Below are 20,501 nucleotides of genomic sequence, written 5' to 3'. Positions count from 1 at the left end.
GAAGCGCAGTGAATGAGAAATAGACAACCCACTAATAATCGATATGGGAAGTTGCATACTTTTCTATTCTCGCCCCATTTGCTTTTAAGAAGCATTTTGCTAAAATGTAAACATCATAAAATTATAAAGTCTATTTCTCTTGTGGATTCCCAATATAACGCCAACAACCCTTTCATTTCTGGTGGATTCATTAATACATTCGTTCCGCGACATGCCTTCACAATTTGGTAAGCTTTAAGGTGAATTCCCTCACTAGAAAAAAAGGTCATGTGAAGGCCCGACAGGTAAATTATCTATTGCCACACCAATCGATATCTATATTATATAGAAAAGAGAACAATAATCTTGGGGGTTTATACACTCTCCATTCGAAATAACCAAACAAATACCTACTCTGTTCATCAGAGATTCATGAAAACAACTGAAAGTGAACCAAAAAAAAAAAGAACAAGAAAACGAGCCAACCAACCAACCCACCCGGGGTGAAATGATCAAAAAGAGAGCCATAATCAACAAACCACAAGCCTGAAGAGAAGATTAACATTTCACCATCTAATTCTTTCCATTTTCTTTGTCAATATAGAAGCCAACTTCCACTTCTTATAAACTTCACATAAAGAGAACCAACAAGCCAAAGAAAACCCTGAAAAACAATATAATGGAAGTAAGGTTTAAGTCGTCAGACACGATGGATTTTACAAAAATTGGCAAGGGTTAAGCTTATTTTTGGCAATTTTAACCTTAGATCTGAGAAGAAACTACCACCCATCAAACTGCAACCAACTTCTCACATCAACTGCAGCAAGAACAGGCTTTTCTTATATGTACCTGCAAGATTACAACACATTCATAAAGACAAAATAAGCAAAACAATATATATTACTAAGTTTAGAAACAAAATAAGGAACTTCAGAACTTTCAAACCAATGGAGTCGGACAACTGGAAATATGACAAGGTTTACAAATATCTGGACTACTGAGTTTGACCCAGAAGCTGATGGGACAACTTCTATCCCCATAATTCTATTTACCATTTTTTCGCAAATCCCGTTAGATTAAAATCGAAGATGCATACCGTGCCAATAATACATTGAGTGAGATTCTGAATCAAACTCAAAGGGATTGTACCACTCCTCATATAAAGAATACTGAGCCAACTTGGCCAAGTGACTTTTGGCTCGAATACCGAACTCAACTGAACTGCAAATTCTTTTAGCTCTGAACAGATTTGACTCAGAAAAGCTATAACAGATTGTTTTAATCAAATCTGGACCTTGTACCCTAGAAATTAAATTTAAGGGTGTGAATAGCAACAAGAGTTTAGGAAAACCAAAGCTTTACCTAGAATATTTGGGGAACTAAGACGCCCAAAGTGCTCCAAAACAAGAGCTGGAGTCACAGAGGGCCACCACAAGAAAGACCTGCACCATTAATTACAGACTCCCCGTTAGGTAACCATTAGAAATTAATCATGGGTCTACAATTGATCATCAGAAATTATACAATATTATATTACAAACTAGAGGTGACCGATTGAAAATCAATTAACTTAGGTTAAACAAATGGCACCCAACGACGAAAAGACGTCTAATTTAGAAGTAGAAAAACGACCTTCTAGATGCTTATTGAAATACACGAAAACCCGTCCATGTACTTCACTGGCCAAAGTTCATCTCTGAATATCTGCAAAATAATAAAAGAGCTGATCACTCAAAAAGAAAATGGACAAGGAGGGGGGATACCTAACTGAGATAAGAAAGATTTAAAACTTGCCTGCGAGGTTTGTTTTGTCGCTGCGCAAATTCCTCATTCGAGACCTCTGTGGAAAAGAAAATTAGTTAATTTACACTCTCAAACAAGAATAAGTTCACGTTTAGCTTCAAAGATATTTATCCAGAATTGAGAGGACAAGCTTTACCAGCTCTCTGTGGAGGATTCCAGGCACCAGTAGATTCGTTTGGACTTGCATCACTGTAACATAAGAAGCAATCGATAAGAATCTTTATGTAATATCAAACTAATACAATCAACAAAAACCATGCAACTCAGTACAGCAGAATCAGGTTGAATTTTTTTTCCGTCAATAGAAATTCGAAAAAAGTGTAAGTAACACTTTCTGAAGCAATTGCATAGCTAGTGATATTATGAAATGCACTCCACTATGCTTCGGGTACATTTAAGCTAGACAACTCCTACGAAATTCAATTAATAACGCCCTCATGGTGAATTAAGGACGCCATGTTAGGCTTCTAATTGAGTTCTGAAGTCGCCATAAACTTCCTAAACCAGATCAATATAAATAAAAATGTTGAAATGAAGAGTCCAAAGAACGAAAATGTGAATTTGATTTAAGCCGTTGTTAGAAATCAATTGAAGAGGAGGAAGAAACTCACTTAGAGACACCCAGTGGAGATGTTTGTTCTGATTGACGCCCATAATAACCACTTTCAACAGCTAAGTAGGGCGAACAATACGGTGCCCCAAGTGCTCCATTACCACCAGGTAAGACTGGTACCCTGAGGATAACAAAGCTGTAACCATTAGTAACCTTTAAAGTCCTTCCAAAAATACGAAAAGAAAAACGAGGATCTAAGGGAGTTCAAGAACAATCGCCATAAGAAACAAGGATAATAAAAACAAAGTAATACATCTTTTGACAAAATTGAATGTTCTATAAACAGCGAGTCACCAACCATTGGGAGCAAACATTTATCACCACTACTGAAGTACGTTTATACAGGAAATAGTTACTTTCTTTCTTACTCTCAACAAGTATTAGGCATCAATGGCCATTCGTCCTATCACAGTGAACATCAGTTACACCTCTTCAGATTATTGGTGTTGCTAATAGATATTAATGGAAGGATGATAGAAGATACTAGAGATTGTGAAACTACGTATACACAACATTCTACGAGTATCTTTCAGTTAGCATGCAAAGTTCAGAGTTTCAGACTAACAAGAAGAATTAAACCGAAGAGAATATACCCAAGATGTTGACTATTATTTGTTACCCTTTCCATCTACAGTCCCGTTCTGCATTTTATCTCATTTATTTACTAACAAAAAAATTCAAAACAGATGCCCCACTCCCATGACTTCAGTTCCATCTAATCCCTTAAGGTACACAATTTGCATTATATGATGAAATGAAGCTATTATATACTTCAAATTTAAAAGCCTTAAAGAAAAAAGAAATAGTAGAGAAGAATTCACAGAGAAATGGGATTGAATTACCAAGTCATTTCAGAACTCCCAAAACCAAGTTGTGGTGGGGCAACATATCCAGGAAGTGCCATACCAACAGTTGGAACTCCAATACCACCAGGATGCTGTCCTCCAAATTGCATAACTGCAGATCAATTATAAAAGTTCGGTTCGAATAATTACATTAACAAAAAAATATTGAAAGAATACTACCTCAAGAACATGCAGTGAAAATGATGTGTAAAACAGTGAAAACTAATCATCATTTAAATTTTACAACCTACATGTCTATGTTAGTTCCTGGTAATGTTAGAAAAGCATTTTTCCAACTCGATGTGGTTTACTTTGACAATGCGAGGCGGAGCCTTGAGGCAGTAAAGAGGCATAACTTCAATTTTATATACTTTAATGTCGTAATAGTGTTTTATTCTACTAATAATATATCTTCTTGAATTTTTTTCTAGTACTACAACATATTAGTTTTTCAATAGTAAAGTTGAAGGATATGAATGCTTTTCGTCACCTATACCCTTTTCAGTACAGACTACAGAGTACGTCTACAAGTTAAGAAAAGAGAAGAAAGACGACATAACCAAGGCGTAAGTTCAGATGCAGTAAATCTATATTTTGCCTCAAGGCGTGCGCATGGATGTGCATCTTATGCGCCTTTTAAGCATTGGTTGCGGGAAATTCGGAAAGGATAAAAAAAGCGTGATCAGAGAGAAGTTTTACCTGGCAAGAGTGCTGGAGTGCCTGGAAAATTTTGATCACCATGAGCAGCTCCCATACTGCCAGCGGATCCAATAACATGGGCCCCTCTATACGAACCCCTACCGCCACCATGGACGTTTTCTTTTTCTTTTCCCACCACAGAAGGCCTGGATTTACTAGACCCTGGGGGAGATTGGGCTTCTCCATATTCAGAAGAATTTCTGGAAGATCCTTTTGGTATAAAAGAAGATTGAGAACCACCAGTTGTACCCTGTTGCTGAGTAGAGACTCTTACAGGCTGAGATGGGCTAACAGACTTTTGCTGAAAGGCAGGGAGCTGTGACCGGGAAGAACCTCTATTGACTTGGTTATGGGAAGAAATAGGCTGATAGTTAAGCTTTTCTGTGAAATCTGTGCCCCTACCCTTAGCCCTGGGATGCAGAGATTGAGGTGAATTGACTGGTGATGACCCTGAAGACTGCAGCTGGAGACTGGTTAACTTCCCAACAACTGGATGTATGGACTTGTCAGTGTACTGCCTGTCCTGTACAAGAGGGAGGTTCCTATTAGAAATTCCAGCCTGCACATCATTCCTCTGTGTTACCAGGATATCTTGATTTGAAGAACCAGACGGATAAAATGGAGGAGATGCAGAGCTCAAGCTTGACATGGTAACATGTTTTCTGGATGGAGCAAGATCAGATTTCACATTTGAGGGGCGTGTGTGACTGGGTACTCTCCCTGAACTATTATTATTCAAAATTGTCTCATGAGACTTTCCAGATCTGAAGGTCCAACAACCAAGAGATAATTAGAAGAGTACATACAAAAGGCAAGACATAAATATCTCTTCAAGTTATAAATGTTTACTTACAGTTTATCCTGATTTGGTGAAGCTTCACTCTTATTCCTCATAATAGATTCGTATCTTCTAGGACCTCTCCCTCTTACGGTCTTCACAACATGGTTTTGACTGTTATTGTCATCGTAAGTTCGAGACCTATCTCCTCTTACATATCCACGATCTGTACCCCGTTTCTTACCGCGGCCTCTGTAATGACCTCTACCCCTTTCTTGCTGGTGACATAAAAGAGTATTAATAGATTATCTAGTCTAAACACCGAAGATAAATAACAACCCTTAAGAAATTTTATGTTTACCCAAAAGAATACCAGTAGCTGCATTGACTGCATTTACCTTTTCAAAATGTCTTGGCTCGATATTCAACTCTTCAAACTTATCATGGCCCCACTTTCTGTTATCTTTAGATTCCCACAATTTCTTTCCACCACCACCACCACCACCGCCGCCGCCGCCACCAGGAGGGCGCCTAAACGAAGTTCAAATATTTATTCAAGGCTAAGTTAGTAAAAGACAGTCTTAAAGAAATAAACAGAGGTGAGATAACAACTCCAACACTGTAGCCATTTAAAAATAGAATCATAGTGTTTCGTTAGCGATGAGACACTAGACAACCTAAAATACAGCTAACTGCACATATCTTGATTTTCCTCTCTTGGTAACATTGAAACTGCAAAAAACTGCCTAAACCCATTTGATAATCATGTCTTTCAATTAGTAAATTCCATGGGGCAACAAAGAAATCATTGTGACATTACAAAACATATTAAAGTGTCTTTCCTATAAAAACTAAAGCAGGTACAATTGAAACGAATAAAACTAGGAGCAACAAACTCTTCACTCAAATTTTCAGGGCAAGAGCTCATACCCCGAAGATGGAATAGTAACGTTATTGTGACAATTAGCAGTGTGTAGTAATTAATGAAGTTGGTTTGACAAAGCGAAAGAAGATATTTTGGTGAAAGGAGGCGACTAAATCTGATTGATTTCTTTAGGTGGTTCATGAGCACAAAGGTACAATCTTTATCAAATTATCCTGATCATAACTTGTGTTCTTGATGAAAAAGTTTGAATGTGTACTAAAAATGTCAATAAAAGAATACATATAAAAATTTGATACCTATTTCGACCACCACCATTTCCTCTGAAACGATCATCATGCATGTAAAAAGCACCACCAGTTGGAACAGAAAATGGTTCGTTCTCCTTTTTCTCCCCTTCCCCTTCTGCCCTATTTTCATCAGGAATCTCCGATGTCTCTTCTTCATCCAATCGATGTCCATCACCACCAGTTTCCAATTGATCAGTCTTAACCTCAATCTCATCCCTATGAATATGACCTCTTTCTCTCTCTTCATAGTCGTCTCCATCACTTCCATCGTATTCTTCTTCCTCTTCCAACTGAACTTCTTCTTCCTCGTCTTCTTCATCATCATAACCAGGCGCACCACCTTGACCATCAGATTCAACGTCAGAATCAATTCCAACAGCCAGATCCACTCTCGACACCGTTTCTCTCTCATCACGATCTCCTTCTTCATCATCACTTGCTTCCTTCCTCCTCATCGTCAATGACAACGGTGCCTCTTCTGGATCACTTTCATACTCCGCTTCCTCTTCATCTCCTCCTGTAATCTCCATAGTTTTTTCCTCCAAAACCATTATCAATTTCTCAAAATCAAACCCCTTCAAAAGCACACAACTTTCTCCAAAATCTCAATTATAGACAAATAGAAACCCTAATTTTCCTAACTATGAACAAAAGCTTGATCTTTTTTCTTCTTCAATCTCTCGATTTATCCGATTTGATAAAACCCTAGTTTTTCAACCAGAGAAAAGAAGGAGATAGGGATTTTAAAGAGAGAGAGAGAGAGAGAGAGAGAGAGAAAAGACCGAGTTGGTCACTGACTCAATTTCGCAGAAAGGTTTATATACAAAAATCTTTCACTTCAATCTGGAGGCGGTTGAAAAAATTACAGCAGCGTCAAACACAATTTGAGACCCTTGGATGAAAACTTGGAGATGATTACGGGTTGATCTCGAGAAAGAGTAACGAGTTGTACGGAAGTTGGCTATTGAGGACGTACCGAAGTAGTTAATGGGAAGTTAGATGAATGTTTGGTTGATTATTTGGTGTTATCATGACGTATCCTAGATAGAACAACGGAACAACCCAATAATTCAGAGAATCCTGGCCGATAAGATTTAGTGCCGAAATATATTATCGGGTTGATCTAACGAGTCGAAAAACTTCAAACGACTAGGGTGTTTGATAAGAAAAACGTTGGTGAAGTAACATACTACGGCGGCACCTATGTCAATCTTGGGTCGCAAATAGGATTTCCACGGATTTGGTAGCTAATCTGTTAGAGTTCGAAGCACGATGATCATTCAAAAATAAAAAAAAATTATTGCACTATTTTGTCAAGGAAAAATATGACTTTAACATTAGTCATAACAGTTTTGCATCTAAATCGGATGGCCTTCTCCGTCCCTCGTCTCTTCATTTTATACTATCATTGACCCAATTGATCTGTTATAAGTCAGTTGTCATGTTAACTGTACGGACAACTTAACATCTACGAATATAGTTTTTTTTTTTTTTTTTTTGAAGTCGACTACGATCTACGTATGTCGTTACATTTGGCACTTGATACATCATAGATGTGATAAGCTCGATAACCGCCACTCAAACACTAACAGAACCAGGCCTATAGCCCAACAAGACATGGCCTAAAGCCCAACAACATTATTTACACCCTAATAACCCCAATTCAAATAACCAAAGATTCCACCTTCTCTGGGATTCGAACTTGGGACCTCCAGGGATTTCTGGAGTTTATGTCAACACCTTGGAACCACTTGGGCTACCAACTGTTGACTTCTACGAGTATAGTTGCATAAGGCAATCATGGAAAATGATCACGGAGAGAGACGTTCATGCTGAACAAATTTGACAAGAAGGTTTATCGAATATACGCTTAAGGGCAGAGCTTTGGATGACATGTGTGGGACCACAGATATTTCCTATTTGTCAAGCATCAGATGTGTGTGGGTCAAGCCCATCAGTAAAGTTTGTGGGCTTGGTTGGTACATAACCCACTAGTTGTGGATTTAAGGGGCACTCCTAGGAAGGGAATTTGGCGTGTACTTGTAATGTGGTTAAGGCGACACAATTGATCACACTTCTTTTACACTGTAAACACAATGACTTTTCTCTCTTGATATGTATGTCTTCTGAGGCACATGATCCCCGACTAATGAAAATTCGATGGTTGTTGCTCCACGATATTTTTCACCTGTTCCCGCCATGTTTCCACTTCTTCATGTTGAATTTATGCATTTTATTTGGTCAACGACTGTATGCACAAGTTTCTCTTTGAAGTTAATTCATTGATTTGAAGATAATGATAACAATGACTAAGGTAAGCTATTTATAACTTATTGTTGCCTTTACAACTTAGTCGCCTAACAGGTGTTGCCTAGTCGAGAACCGTAAGAGCATCTCCAATGCAACACTCTAATTTTAAAACTTAGAGTGTCACATGAGATTTTTTTTTGGAATTTATCTTTAAAATTCATCTCCAAATGCAAAACTCAACATGAATCTAAAATGACGTGGTAAGATTTATTTTATAGATCCTCAAGAGGACACTATATTATAGTGTCTTCTTGAGGGTTTCTAAGTGACACATAAATAAATCAATTAATTTTATGGTTAAAATGTGAACTCTAGATCATTTAGAGATTCAATTTTCGCACTTGACACCTAGGACTTTTAGATATTTTTCTTGAGTCTTGCACTAGAGATACTCTAATGCAACACTCAATCTTAGAAATTCTAAATGCAACATAAAAAATTTAGAGTTGTTCTTTAATTAATACTCTCTCCAATACAAATCTCAAGTTTGATTTCTAAGGTGACATGGTAGTAGTGAAATATATGTCTCTCAAAAGGACACGTTATTTCTAGAGTGCCCTATATAGATATCTCTAATTGTCCAACACATCATTTTTGAAATTTTAACAAACTGAAATCAAGTCTTCTGATATCTTTAAAATAACTAAATATTTCTTTATAAATATTATCCATGTCAAATAACTAAACAATTATTTTTAAAGATTTGCATCAAACACAAAAATTAGGAATGAGAATCTCAATTTAAACTTAGCGAATAAGAGTGACAAAGATTTTTTTGTTTTACACTGGAGATGCTCTAATAACTTTATTATGGGCTTCTCTGGTATTTTAAGGGCATTAAGCACATCAATGTGTGGTTTAGACAGAAAACAACATCAAAAGCAAGAGAGAGGTTTTTCTCTCCTGGTCTGATTGTCCGCGGCAAAAGAAACCCCTCAGCCTGACCTTCTCTTTGTCTCTCTAAATCTCTTGCTCCTTGAATCAATCTCTCACTCTCAAGATCTCTCACACGTACATATACACTAGCTCTATCTTTCTTACTCTCGATATCTTGATTTTCTCTCTCGACCTCTATCTCCCTCTCCTAACGAGTCTCTTCCTCTCACTTTGTCTTTCTCTGTTCGACACTTGTTCATGTTCTCCTCGTCGCCTTTTTCTCGGGTTGACAAAAACATAGATCAAAACCATTAGATGAAGTCATTTTTTTTTTGTTGACAATGGATCAAGTCATTGAGTAGTTCTGGTATAATCCATAAACATATTTGAACTATTAAGAAATTCTATAGGCGCCCATAATTAAAAAACCACTAGTTTTCTTATATCTTAGTCGGATATTGACATAGCTTTACTTTTTTTTTGTTGTTGAAAAGACATACCTTTACCTTTTTTTTTGTTGAAACTAGACATACCTTTACTTGGAGAAAGTATTTGTATTTGCCCCCGACATTAAATGAAAATGCAAATGAAGCAAACACCAGAAGTCACTAAATTAACAATTAGCCTAGTCACTTATAACTCTGACAAACTTGATGCAAAAGATAATGAAATGCCTTGTTAATTTGTAACTCGTCAAATCCCATTAGTATACCAAAAATAATGTGAATCTTAATCTACTCTTGAAATTTGTTTGGTTTTTCTTAAATTTTCAAACTTTACATATACTCGACCAGTCGAGTTTGCGGATTAATTTTTTCTTCGGGAACAATAAATCAGTTGTTTCTCTAACTGGTCATTTAGAAGATGATGACCGGATAGTTATTCGTGATGTAGCTCATCTTTTTGAGTTTTTTGTGCGATAGAACTTATACTATTTATAGATTGAAAATCTAATTAACAAACGTTTGAATTTTACTTTTCTTCTTTTTAAAAAATATTGACCTGACATTTGCACAAATATACGATGATTAAGAAGATCAACTACCTCTTGTACATCCCTTGATGGGAAAATACACAACATGAACGTGAATTTAGTTTGTTGGGACCATTCGTGGCATTCATACAAAAAAAAAGTATGGGTATTGTTGGGTGTCATTTACAAGCAACTCTCATTTAAATTATGAAGTAATTGAGGGAAAAAGTTATTGTGGATGGGACAAGTAGATGGTGTTTTCTCTTTCAACAAAAAAAAACGTAGATGGTGTTTTCTTGTGGAAAAACTTCATAATTATTAAACTTTTATGGAAAAGTAATATAAAGAAGAAAGTAACCCCTTTACACAACAAGGCTTTGGGGTCCTGTAATTGAAATTCCAATGGGACCAAATCTAAATATAAAAAAAATGAATCCATAAACCATAAATCCCAAGTACTCTGATCAACCCAAACTTTACTGAATTTTACTTTTCTTACTTCCGTGCTGTTTGTTTCTTCTTTTTTTTCAGATCTGAAATCTGAATTGGTTGCCAATTCAGATTTCAGATGTTTGTTTTATTATTTACTAAAATCTAAAATTTTGTCTGAATGACTTAGAGGTCTGAATTGGCTGAATAAAAGCCCATTATTTTTAGACTTTAAAACAAGTCTGAAAGGTAAGCCTAATGTCTGAATTATGTTTAGTGACATTTTTAATCCTGTGATTTAAAAAATTCATCCCCAATTTTAAGAATTTCACCACCGGCTAAATCCACCACCACCACTGGCTAAATCCACCACCACCAAGATCAAAACCACCACGAAAACCACCACCACCAAAATCAAAACCACCACACCACCACCACCACCAAAAGCAAAACAACCAGACCACTAAAAGGAAAACAACCGGACCACCATCACCACCATCACCACCACCGGCAAAACAACCACTTCCGAAAGCAAAACAACCACCTTCAAAAGTAAACACAACCACCTCCAAAAGCGAAGCAACCGGACCACCGCCACAAGACCAGACTACTCCACCACCAACAACAGACTACACCAGCGCCACCATTAAAGACTAGACAACACCTCCACCAGCGCCACCATTAAAGACTAGACAACACCTCCATGAAAACCAGTCAACCCGCGACCACCACAAACACCCACGACCACCACAAACACCCACGACCACCACAAACACCCATGACCACCACCAAAGACCAGTGAAATAGTAGGTCTTTCGTTAAGTAGAGAGAGATCGGTGACGGCCTTCTGTTAGATAGAGAGAGAAATCGATGAGGGTCTTCGATGAGAGAGAGAGGACTCCGGCGACTGTGAGGGAGAGGAAGTGGGAGAGGGAGATCTGCTCTCTCTCTCTGATGTAGAACGCAGCGGAATTAAAAGAAGATAATAAAAGTAAACGAAGAACAATAAAAGAACGAATAAATAACTCGAAATAACTATAAACTTAATTAAACTCAATTGATTTTTCTCTTCAACATCAAATTAAAAGACAGATTGGACTTCCTTTTATAGGATAACATACTTTCCTAGATAGACTAGAACTAGACTTTCCTAAATAATTAAAAGACTGCAACTTCCTAAATAGATAGACTCAAATCTGGACCTTTCCAATTATTGGAAATACTAAAACAGTATAATTTCCTAAACCTAGATTCTTTATGAATCATACTAAATTTGGGACTTCCTAAACTAATCAATATGGCCGGTTGGCCTACGTGGCCGTTAGGTCCACGATAAAAGTGTCCACGCCGGGTGCCCCTGCATCAGCTTCCCCTTCTCCCACGAGGTTCGTCCCGAACCGTTTCGACGAAGAAAACAATTTAATGCTCCCGCATACGATGAGATATGCCATGATGATCCATAATTCCCTTTTCGAACGACTGTTACATTGAGTGTGAAAGACACCAATATGCAAGAAATCACCAACCTGATTCTCATATTGCAATGAGACTCTCCAAACTACCTTAAGTGAATTAACAACATTGATCTCGCCATCTTCCCACGGTAGACTCAACCACTTGATAAGTTTCAAGAACATGTGGAGGAATTTGAACAAGTGTGAAGTCAGAATAATTGTAGCTAATTTCCAAGATTCCTCGGCAAGAGCTAAAGTAGAAGCATAACCAACTCCCAAAAAGTTATCGATATTGAAACACGTAGCGTCGATATGACACTCAAAAACGGTCTTCCCACGTTCATCTTCGTGAAGCTTATATACCGTAACTCGGTAATTACGTAGAAATTTAGTTACTTTCTGAACTAACATAGCCCCATAAATAATATTGTTGGCCGATGTAGTTATTTTTGTAGAAGGTATCGTAGCAAAAATACATATCTCAATGATCTTTCTGAGGTGTTCCGTTTCGACCTCCCTTCCTTCGTTCTTTAATTTAATGGAGACAAATTCCTTCTCTGACCTCAAACCCACACGCTCATCATTCATCATAACACCAACCCTCAAAGTCGAAATAAATTGATTAATCTGTTTTGGTGTCTTCAAATAAGTCAACAATTGTTGTACACATCTTGGTCCATGAGTGTCACAAAAATTACCAATAAGTTCAGATTGATCTCTAGTAACAAAGTGAAGAATTGCAGTAATCTTTTCTTCCTCACAAACAGCTAAAAGTTCTTGAACAAGATAATTCTCGGATTGATATGCCATTAGTTGAGCTACATGAACTTTCAATTTGAAGATAGTCAAATTGATTTCTTCCTCTGTTCCTTCTTTAAGTTTATTTTGTAATATTTTACACCCCTGTTGATCTTTTGCTAGGGTATACAATTGACCTCTCATCCGCAACATTGTTTTTGAGTGAAAACGATGAAAATGTCGATCGGGAGTTGAGGTTTTAAAAGAACTCCTCTCAAGTGATCTTCTGAATCGATTCTCCGATCGCAATTGATGATTAGTAGTCTCTTCGATGATTGGCCTAGGTAAGCATTGTTTGTGGAGATGGTGATAGCAATGTGGATTAAGCAATGGGCATTGATCATTACTGGGTGGAGGAATACATTCTTGATTGACCACCTTTGGTGATTGGGTTTCAAGATACCCTTGATCAAAAAAATCAATAGCAACAGGTAATTGAGGATGAGTAGATGGTAACACTTGATTATGCTGATTTGGGTAGAAAGAACGAAATTGGAATTGAGTTGGCGACGAAAGACGCAAACGACTAAAGGAATCCTTGTTAGAACCCAGCTTAATGAAAATTTCATTGTTTTCTTTCTTTATTGGAAGTTGCTGCATTGATTTCAACTCCTTATCAAGATCAACTTTCCTCTCCTCTGACTTCATTACAACTAAGGCTTGACGAATCTCCTCGGCTACTTTCTCGTACTCTTCCAATGTCATCTCCTTGTCCTCGGGTTCCTTCTCCATTGATGGAAAAAGATAACGATTCACCATTGTTAAAGGGATGGAAGATGAGCGTTCAATGTCGGACTGAAGTTGTTTAACAGTTTGATGACCATCTTCTAGGTTTTGTGTTGGAGCTAGGTTTTTGGTTGACGGTTGGAAGGAAGACAGCGGTGAGGTTGGTTCAGAGATGGTTATATGAGGAGGTGGTTGGGCTTTAGTATCCTCGAGTTCAACGTGTGGACCTTCTTCAGCTCGATAATCATCTTCTTTATCTTCATGTTCTTCTTCTTTAACTTCAACTTCTTCGTGAGCATCTTCTTCAACTTCTTCATACTCTTTTTTTTCTTTTTCCTGAAGAAAAGATATAATCGGCGAGGAAGATGGTTGACGTATTATTGTTTTGACGTCGTTACCCATATGTAGTATCTTATCCAAATCTGACTTTTGCGATAAAACCGTTTCTGAAAAAGATGGTTGTGGTGGCGGTGGTGAGTAGTAAAGAAAAGATGATGGTGTTGGAAAGTAATAAGATGGAGGTGATGGTATATAACACACTGGTGGTGGTGTTGACGGTTGGTATTAACAAGTAGACGGTTGTGGTGCATAATTAGAGTATGGAGGTGGTGGTGGTTGAGGTGGAGTGGTTGTTGTCAGATAATAAGAAGATGGATTTTCTCGTACAGTTTCTCCCGGATTCCAATGATAATCGTACGAATCTCTATTCTCATACAAACATGATGCGCATAAGCATCCATTCGTTATTCCTTGATGATTATCATCTGATTGATTATAATTTGATTGATTATAATCTGATTGAGGAACAGAATATGATTGATACTGATTTAACTCGTCTGGAAAAAAATTTCTAGAATCATTCACCCAAAACTTTGGTGGCTCTGAATACCACATGATGTAGAACGCAGCGGAATTAAAAGAAGATAATAAAAGTAAACGAAGAACAATAAAAGAACGAATAAATAACTCGAAATAACTATAAACTTAATTAAACTCAATTGATTTTTCTCTTCAACATCAAATTAAAAGACAGACTGGACTTCCTTTTATAGGATAACATACTTTCCTAGATAGACTAGAACTAGACTTTCCTAAATAATTAAAAGACTGCAACTTCCTAAATAGATAGACTCAAATCTGGACCTTTCCAATTATTGGAAATACTAAAACAGTATAATTTCCTAAACCTAGATTCTTTATGAATCATACTAAATTTGGGACTTCCTAAACTAATCAATATGGCCGGTTGGCCTACGTGGCCGTTAGGTCCACGATAAAAGTGTCCACGCCGGGTGCCCCTGCATCACTCTCTCTCAAAATCAAAACAGCTTGGAGAGAAACCCTAATTTTAGGGTTTTTATACCCCTCTTCTTATTTTACCAAGACCTTGGGACAAACTGACATTTTATTAATTTATCAGGGATATAAAAGTCTAAGTCTTATTCAGATCTAACAATTCAGATTTGAAAAACAAACATCTAATTCGTATTCAGATTCATTCATTTTCAGATTCAGCCATTTCAGTTCAGCAAATTCAGATTCAGCCATTTCAGTTCAGCAAATTCAGATTCAGCCATTTCAGATTCAGACACAAATGAAAAACAAACAGCACCTTCATTTAAGGCTTTTGGAAACTTGTTTGTCAACTGCCAAAAGCAAATAAGGTGGATTCCACTAACTTGTGTTTGGGGTCGATTTTTTAAAATTCAATATTAGAGACCAAAATCAAATATCAAGCGGAGGGGATTGAACCTTCAACAAAAAAAAAAAAGTGGAGGGGATTGAAAAAATTTTGGATTTAAACTTGAACGCCCTCCAAATAATACGGTGAGATTGAGACATAAGCCACTTGATTTCAGTCATTTTTTTTAGGGAAATGATAAAGTTACAAAAGATTTTGACAAAAAAAGGTTCCCAGCTGATGTGGCGGGTGTGGTTTCAAACTTTGACCAAATCTAGGCCGTTGAGAGATGAAAATCACAACCGCCACATCAGCTGGGAATTTTTTTTGTCAAAATCTTTTGTGATTCTAGCATCTCTCTTTTTTTTATGATAAGGTAAGTATATAACACATGATATACATGACTGATCGAGACGAATATTTCAATTTATCTCTCAAATAATAAGTCGTGATTGTCCGATTAAACCGCATTAAATTATCGCGTGAATATTTCAATTTATCTCTCAAAGACTCACCTAATCGTGAAATTTAACATTTCTATTTCCAATATTGTAGGGGGAGATTTAACGGTATATGTCAAACTTCGAATAGATAAAAAAATTGTCGAAGTGGGAATGGGTAATCTCTATCAAAGGGAGCTTCAAATCTATTGATTTTTTTCGGTGGGTATGCTCAGACGACGTTTTCTTTTCTTTTTTTGCAAAAACAAAGCTCTTAATTGAGAGGATTCACGATGTCGGATATTGTTAATAAATCTTTTCCAAGTCTAGTATTGAGTTAGTTTTTTTTTTTTTTTTTGACAGAGTATTGAGTTAGTGGGTAAATTTTCTCCATCCAAGAGACACTAGGTCACATACAGTGACATAGTTTATTCAAAGCTAATTTGACAAAGAAAATTTGCCAAGACTTGTTTATGTAGCAAATTAAAGTGGGATGATACTAATGCTAAAGATGAATATAATAAAAATGAAAAATTAAATAAACCAAGTATTATTAGGAAAAAAATTGATAAAAAGAAGAAAATACAATTAATAATAATAAACCCTCAGAGCAGAATACAAGTAGTAGTACTAGTGGCTGAAGTAGCAGCAAGAACACTGCTAACTGCAGCATCAACAATCTTATCTCTTATACATACATTGTTTTCTCTGCAAACTAATACTCTCTTCCTGCCTCTCTAGTTCTCAACCAATTCATTGGAGAGATTTTTTTTTCCTCTGCTTCTTGCCTTTCACTCCTCTTCTACTTTATCTTGTTGCCTTCCCACACCCAACAACGAGAATCGTGGAAGGGAAGATTGAAATGTGATAAAATATTAACTGGTACAAGTTTGCTACTTTCTAATGAAGGGAAGGGAAAGAGGAGAATTCTCAAAAGAATCAATAATACGGAGGTGGTGGAGGGGAGGAGTATGAAATCCCAACAACTGGTGGCAATGGGCCCTCGTACACTGGGCCAGGTGGTGGTGGTGGAGAATGATGAAGAACTTGTGGTGGTGGTGGTGGTGGTGGTGAAGTGACAATTGGAGTCAGTGTGGGTGGTGGAGGATAATACTCTTCACGTGGTGGTGGTGGTGGTGGTGGTTCTATACATGGAGGTGGTGGCGGTGGAGGTGAATTGGGTGGAGGTGGGGGAGAAGAAAGATATATTGGTGATGGAGGAGGTGGTGATGAATAGAGATAAACAGGTGGTGGTGGGGAATGGTGAGGTGGTGGCGGGGAGCTGTAGTAGTAAGGACTAGGAGGTGGTGGGGGCGAGAACATCAAATGTGGAGGTGGTGAGTTAGGGGGAGGAGGCGGTGGTGATGGTTTGACACAATAAACTGGCGGTGGAGGTGATGCAGTTCCCGAAGGCGGTGAATTAACTGGTGGAGGTGAGTAACCTAGTGGTGGTGGTGGTGGTGAAGGAGATGGTGGGGGTGGCGATAGAACTGGTGGGGGAGGGGAAAGTGGCAGCGGGGGTGGCGAAGAGTAAACCTGAGGAGGTGAGTAAGCACCAGATGGAGGAGAATTAACAGGGGGTGGTTGTGAAGGTGGTGAGTAACTACCAGACGGGGGTGAAGGCACAACTACAGATGGAGGTGAAGGAACGGGTGATGGTTGTGATGGAGGTGAAGGGACGGGCGATGGTTGTGACGGAGGTGAAGGAACCACTACCGGTGGAGGTGAAGGAACCACTACTGGTGGAGGTGAATGCTCAGGAGATGGTTGTGATGGAGGAGAAGGAACTACCCCAGACGGAGGTGAAGGAACGGGTGATGGTTGTGACGGAGGCGACGGGAAAACCCCGGACGGAGGTGAAGGAACGGGTGATGGTTGTGACGGAGGCGATGGGAAAACCCCAGACGGAGGTGAAGGAACGGGCGATGGTTGTGACGGAGGCAAAGGAACAACAGATGGGGGTGAAGGAACAACCACGCCAGGAGGTGAAGGAATAGCAACAGATGGAGGTGAAACAACCGGCGATGGAGGATTAACTCTACCACAACCAAACGAACCACAATCTACACGCCTAGATAAGAAAGACTTACACTGAGTAGCACCTCTCTGTGCTGGCCGTCCCGGCAAACAATTCCTCCTATCTTCAAAATCACCAACCTTCAAACAAGCCGGTGGCTCGCCACTAAAGAAATTATACGAAAACGTAAAATTCTGCAAACTTGGAATCAAACAAATACTCTCTGGTATTTTCCCAGACAACATATTATGTGCCACATTCAATTGCTCTAAACTCACCATTCCTCCTATCGAATTCGGTAAATTCCCCATAAACTGATTAAAACTCACATCAAACACAGTCACATTCTTCAATAATCCAATCTCAGATGGTAAACAAGCCCTAAACCCATTATTCATTATAATAATCTCATTCAAATCACTCATATTTCCAATACTAGCAGGTAAACAACCATGAAACTTGTTATTAGCAAGAACTATAACAGAAACTGGTGAATTTCCAAGATTTTTTGGAATTTCAAATGCGAATCGATTATCATTTATGAAAATAGCATCAAGATCTTTATCAAATAGTTCTTTTGGTATAGAACCTTCAAATTCATTAAACCTTAGATCTAAAAATTTTAATGAAGGTAAATGAAGAACTACCTCAGGAAATCTTCCAGCAAATCTGTTATTACTCAGATCTAACTCAAATAATAACTTGAGTTTGTTGAATTTGTGAGGAACAGTACCACAGAATCGATTAGAGTTGATATGAAACAATGCTAGATCAGTAAGTAACCCTAGTTCTTCAGGAAGGTAACCAGCTATATCACCATGATTAAGATCAATACCAGCTACAACTCTAATAGATGGATTATCAAGTGATGAAGTACAGAAAACACCTGTATAACTACAAACATCAGATCCAACCCAGTTAAGAGTAAGATTTAATGGATCTGAAATAATAGCTTGTTTCCAAGCTTGTAATGCTATATAAGCATTTTTAAGTCTAGGGTTTTCAAAAACAAGTGAAGGATCAACTGTGATTTTTTCTTCAGTATCATCAAATTCATCTCTGTAGTATAGAAGTTGTCTTTGTCTAATGTATTTTACTTCAGAATCTGTTAGATCTCCATTTCTTGATATAATGAGTTCTTTATCTTCTACTTCTTGTCCAGATGATGATGATGAAGTTGAAGTTATTGAAGAAATGAGAAAGGAAGTAGCCAATAAGACAAGAAGATACTTCCTCTTCATCTCAGGTTTAACATTGATGTCTTTATCTCAATAAGAAGAAGAAGAAGTCTCACTAAAACCCACTGGTTCCAATGAGCTTTGATGAAGAAGATGAGAGTGTAGAAGTTTAGAGAGAGAGAGAGAGAAAGTCTTCTCTGTTGAGTTTGAGAAATAGAGAGAGAATGCTAGCTAGTAGGAAGAGAAATGGAGGTGGGTTCCTTGATTACTTCTAGGGATGATATTAATTTGAGAGAGAGAAAATAGGGTGTGTGTAAGAAAATTAATTCAAAGACAGCTAAATCACAGCTCTAAGCCCATATTCATTTCTTTCCTGCATTTTATAGCTTTATTATAGAGAACCTTCTTCCTTTTCTTTTGCATTTGTGTACATTGTATGATGTATTTCCTATCTAAAATGGCCAACAACTGGCAAAGAAATTGTTTTTCTCAATAATTCAAATCTTAGCCGTTATCGATAGTTACTATTCGCTTTGGGCTTCGGATGTCTTTCCAAATCAAACGAGACTATTCCGTCCGACTCATTCACTCTCAATAATATAAGATAATTAACTATAATATTCTTTAGATTGTTAATTTCTACATTATGAGAGAGATTAGGATTTTACTTACTCCTAACTCATTCCACAATTCACTTAACATTCTTATTACATATTTGCTTAGTAATTGTAGTGCTAAAATTAATTCTCATTTTTATCGAATAACTTGTGCTACTCAGTTGACCTTGTAAAAATTCTTTCACACTAAATTACAATTCCCATTTTTCTAGTTACATTTACGAATTGGCTGAAATTTCATATTTTTATGATTATATGTCTAATTGCTTATTCAAAGTCAAATTGTATGTCACAATCTTAGCAAATAACCCTAAATGAACCAAAATTCAAACATATTAATAGATGATTATAGAGGAAAATATCCATCCATGAATTGTTGAAGAGGACATCCATGCAATTCATGCACGGTGTACCCATCATAGATCATACAGATACTAGTGAGTAATTTTGTGGTTGTAATTAGCAAGTAAGTAGGTCCTACTAATTATAGAAAGTAGGTCCCACAATTGGCGAACAGGCAACAACCAATAAAAAGGAAAATTAAAATAGTGTGGGCTCCACTCGTTGTATTATAGGAGGGAGAATTCCAAGTAGAGAGAGAGAGTAAAGGACTGGAGACACGTGAGTAGGGCCCTTTAAGCGGTGCACCGCGTGACCGCGTCCCAGTCACCTACTACTTTCACCTGTTATGGTAGGTCTATGGATACGTCAGGACACGTCAGTTTCCAGTTGTCTAATCAATGAAAATCTGTGTGGCCAGTCATACATTCCGATTTTGTTGGCTGAGATGTGTTAGCATTAAGGCAAATTTCGAGTCGGTCTCACAAAACCAGAATATGTCATTGTGTGTATCTCGTCAAGCTCTTAAGTTTAAAGTCAAGAATCAGTCAAATTCAATTTCGAATGAATGAGATACTCAAGTTCGAAGTTTGCACCGAATTTTTTTTTTAAAATCAGCGGACTTTTTACAATGCCACAATGGGGGCCAATTATCAAAACATCACACTCAATTTAGGGATCATTTTGCTAAAAAAAAGATGCTAAGATCTGATGTTCCACGTTTTTTTCACCCAAGAAGATCTGATGGTGGGCTTTCTTTGGTCGAGCGCACA

At 37.6% G+C, this 20,501-nt stretch overlaps 2 protein-coding genes across 2 annotated transcripts; both read right to left on the bottom strand.

Moving 5' to 3' along the window:
- Window positions 1-296: 296 nt before the first annotated feature.
- LOC147537066 (protein MLN51 homolog) lies at window positions 297-7,172 on the bottom strand. The gene is made up of 12 exons (XM_086644141.1): window positions 5,900-7,172; window positions 5,116-5,248; window positions 4,793-4,995; window positions 3,940-4,703; window positions 3,238-3,352; window positions 2,394-2,516; window positions 1,919-1,971; window positions 1,774-1,819; window positions 1,612-1,683; window positions 1,342-1,421; window positions 741-828; window positions 297-643 (listed from the first exon to the last, which is right to left on the bottom strand). Exons 1-9 carry the CDS (start codon window positions 6,439-6,441, stop codon window positions 1,656-1,658), a joined length of 2,007 nt encoding a protein of 668 aa, XP_086500267.1. The 5' UTR covers window positions 6,442-7,172; the 3' UTR covers window positions 297-643; window positions 741-828; window positions 1,342-1,421; window positions 1,612-1,655.
- Window positions 7,173-16,111: 8,939 nt separating this feature from the next.
- On the bottom strand, window positions 16,112-19,337 carry LOC147537065 (leucine-rich repeat extensin-like protein 5). The gene has a single exon (XM_086644132.1). It carries the CDS (start codon window positions 18,833-18,835, stop codon window positions 16,517-16,519), a length of 2,319 nt encoding a protein of 772 aa, XP_086500258.1. The 5' UTR covers window positions 18,836-19,337; the 3' UTR covers window positions 16,112-16,516.
- Between the last annotated feature and the right edge of the window lie 1,164 nt (window positions 19,338-20,501).

This window comes from Eschscholzia californica, unplaced genomic scaffold, assembly GCF_041429995.1.
Source record: "Eschscholzia californica isolate CP2 unplaced genomic scaffold, dmEscCali1.0.p SCAF_5, whole genome shotgun sequence".
NCBI classification, from domain to species: domain Eukaryota; kingdom Viridiplantae; phylum Streptophyta; class Magnoliopsida; order Ranunculales; family Papaveraceae; genus Eschscholzia; species Eschscholzia californica.
This window is presented reverse-complemented; position numbering and strand designations above follow the sequence as displayed.

Bases quoted from the DNA above. Each gene is read 5' to 3' on its own strand.
- LOC147537066 (XM_086644141.1), bottom strand. From the start codon at position 6,441: ATGGTTTTGGAGGAAAAAACTATGGAGATTACAGGAGGAGATGAAGAG. The intron at 3,353-3,939 runs GTAAAACTTCTC...ATTGATCTGCAG, and splicing joins CACTCCAGCACTCTTGCCAG to TTATGCAATTTGGAGGACAG. The intron at 1,684-1,773 runs GCAAGTTTTAAA...ATTATTTTGCAG, and splicing joins CGACAAAACAAACCTCGCAG to ATATTCAGAGATGAACTTTG.
- LOC147537065 (XM_086644132.1), bottom strand. From the start codon at position 18,835: ATGAAGAGGAAGTATCTTCTTGTCTTATTGGCTACTTCCTTTCTCATT.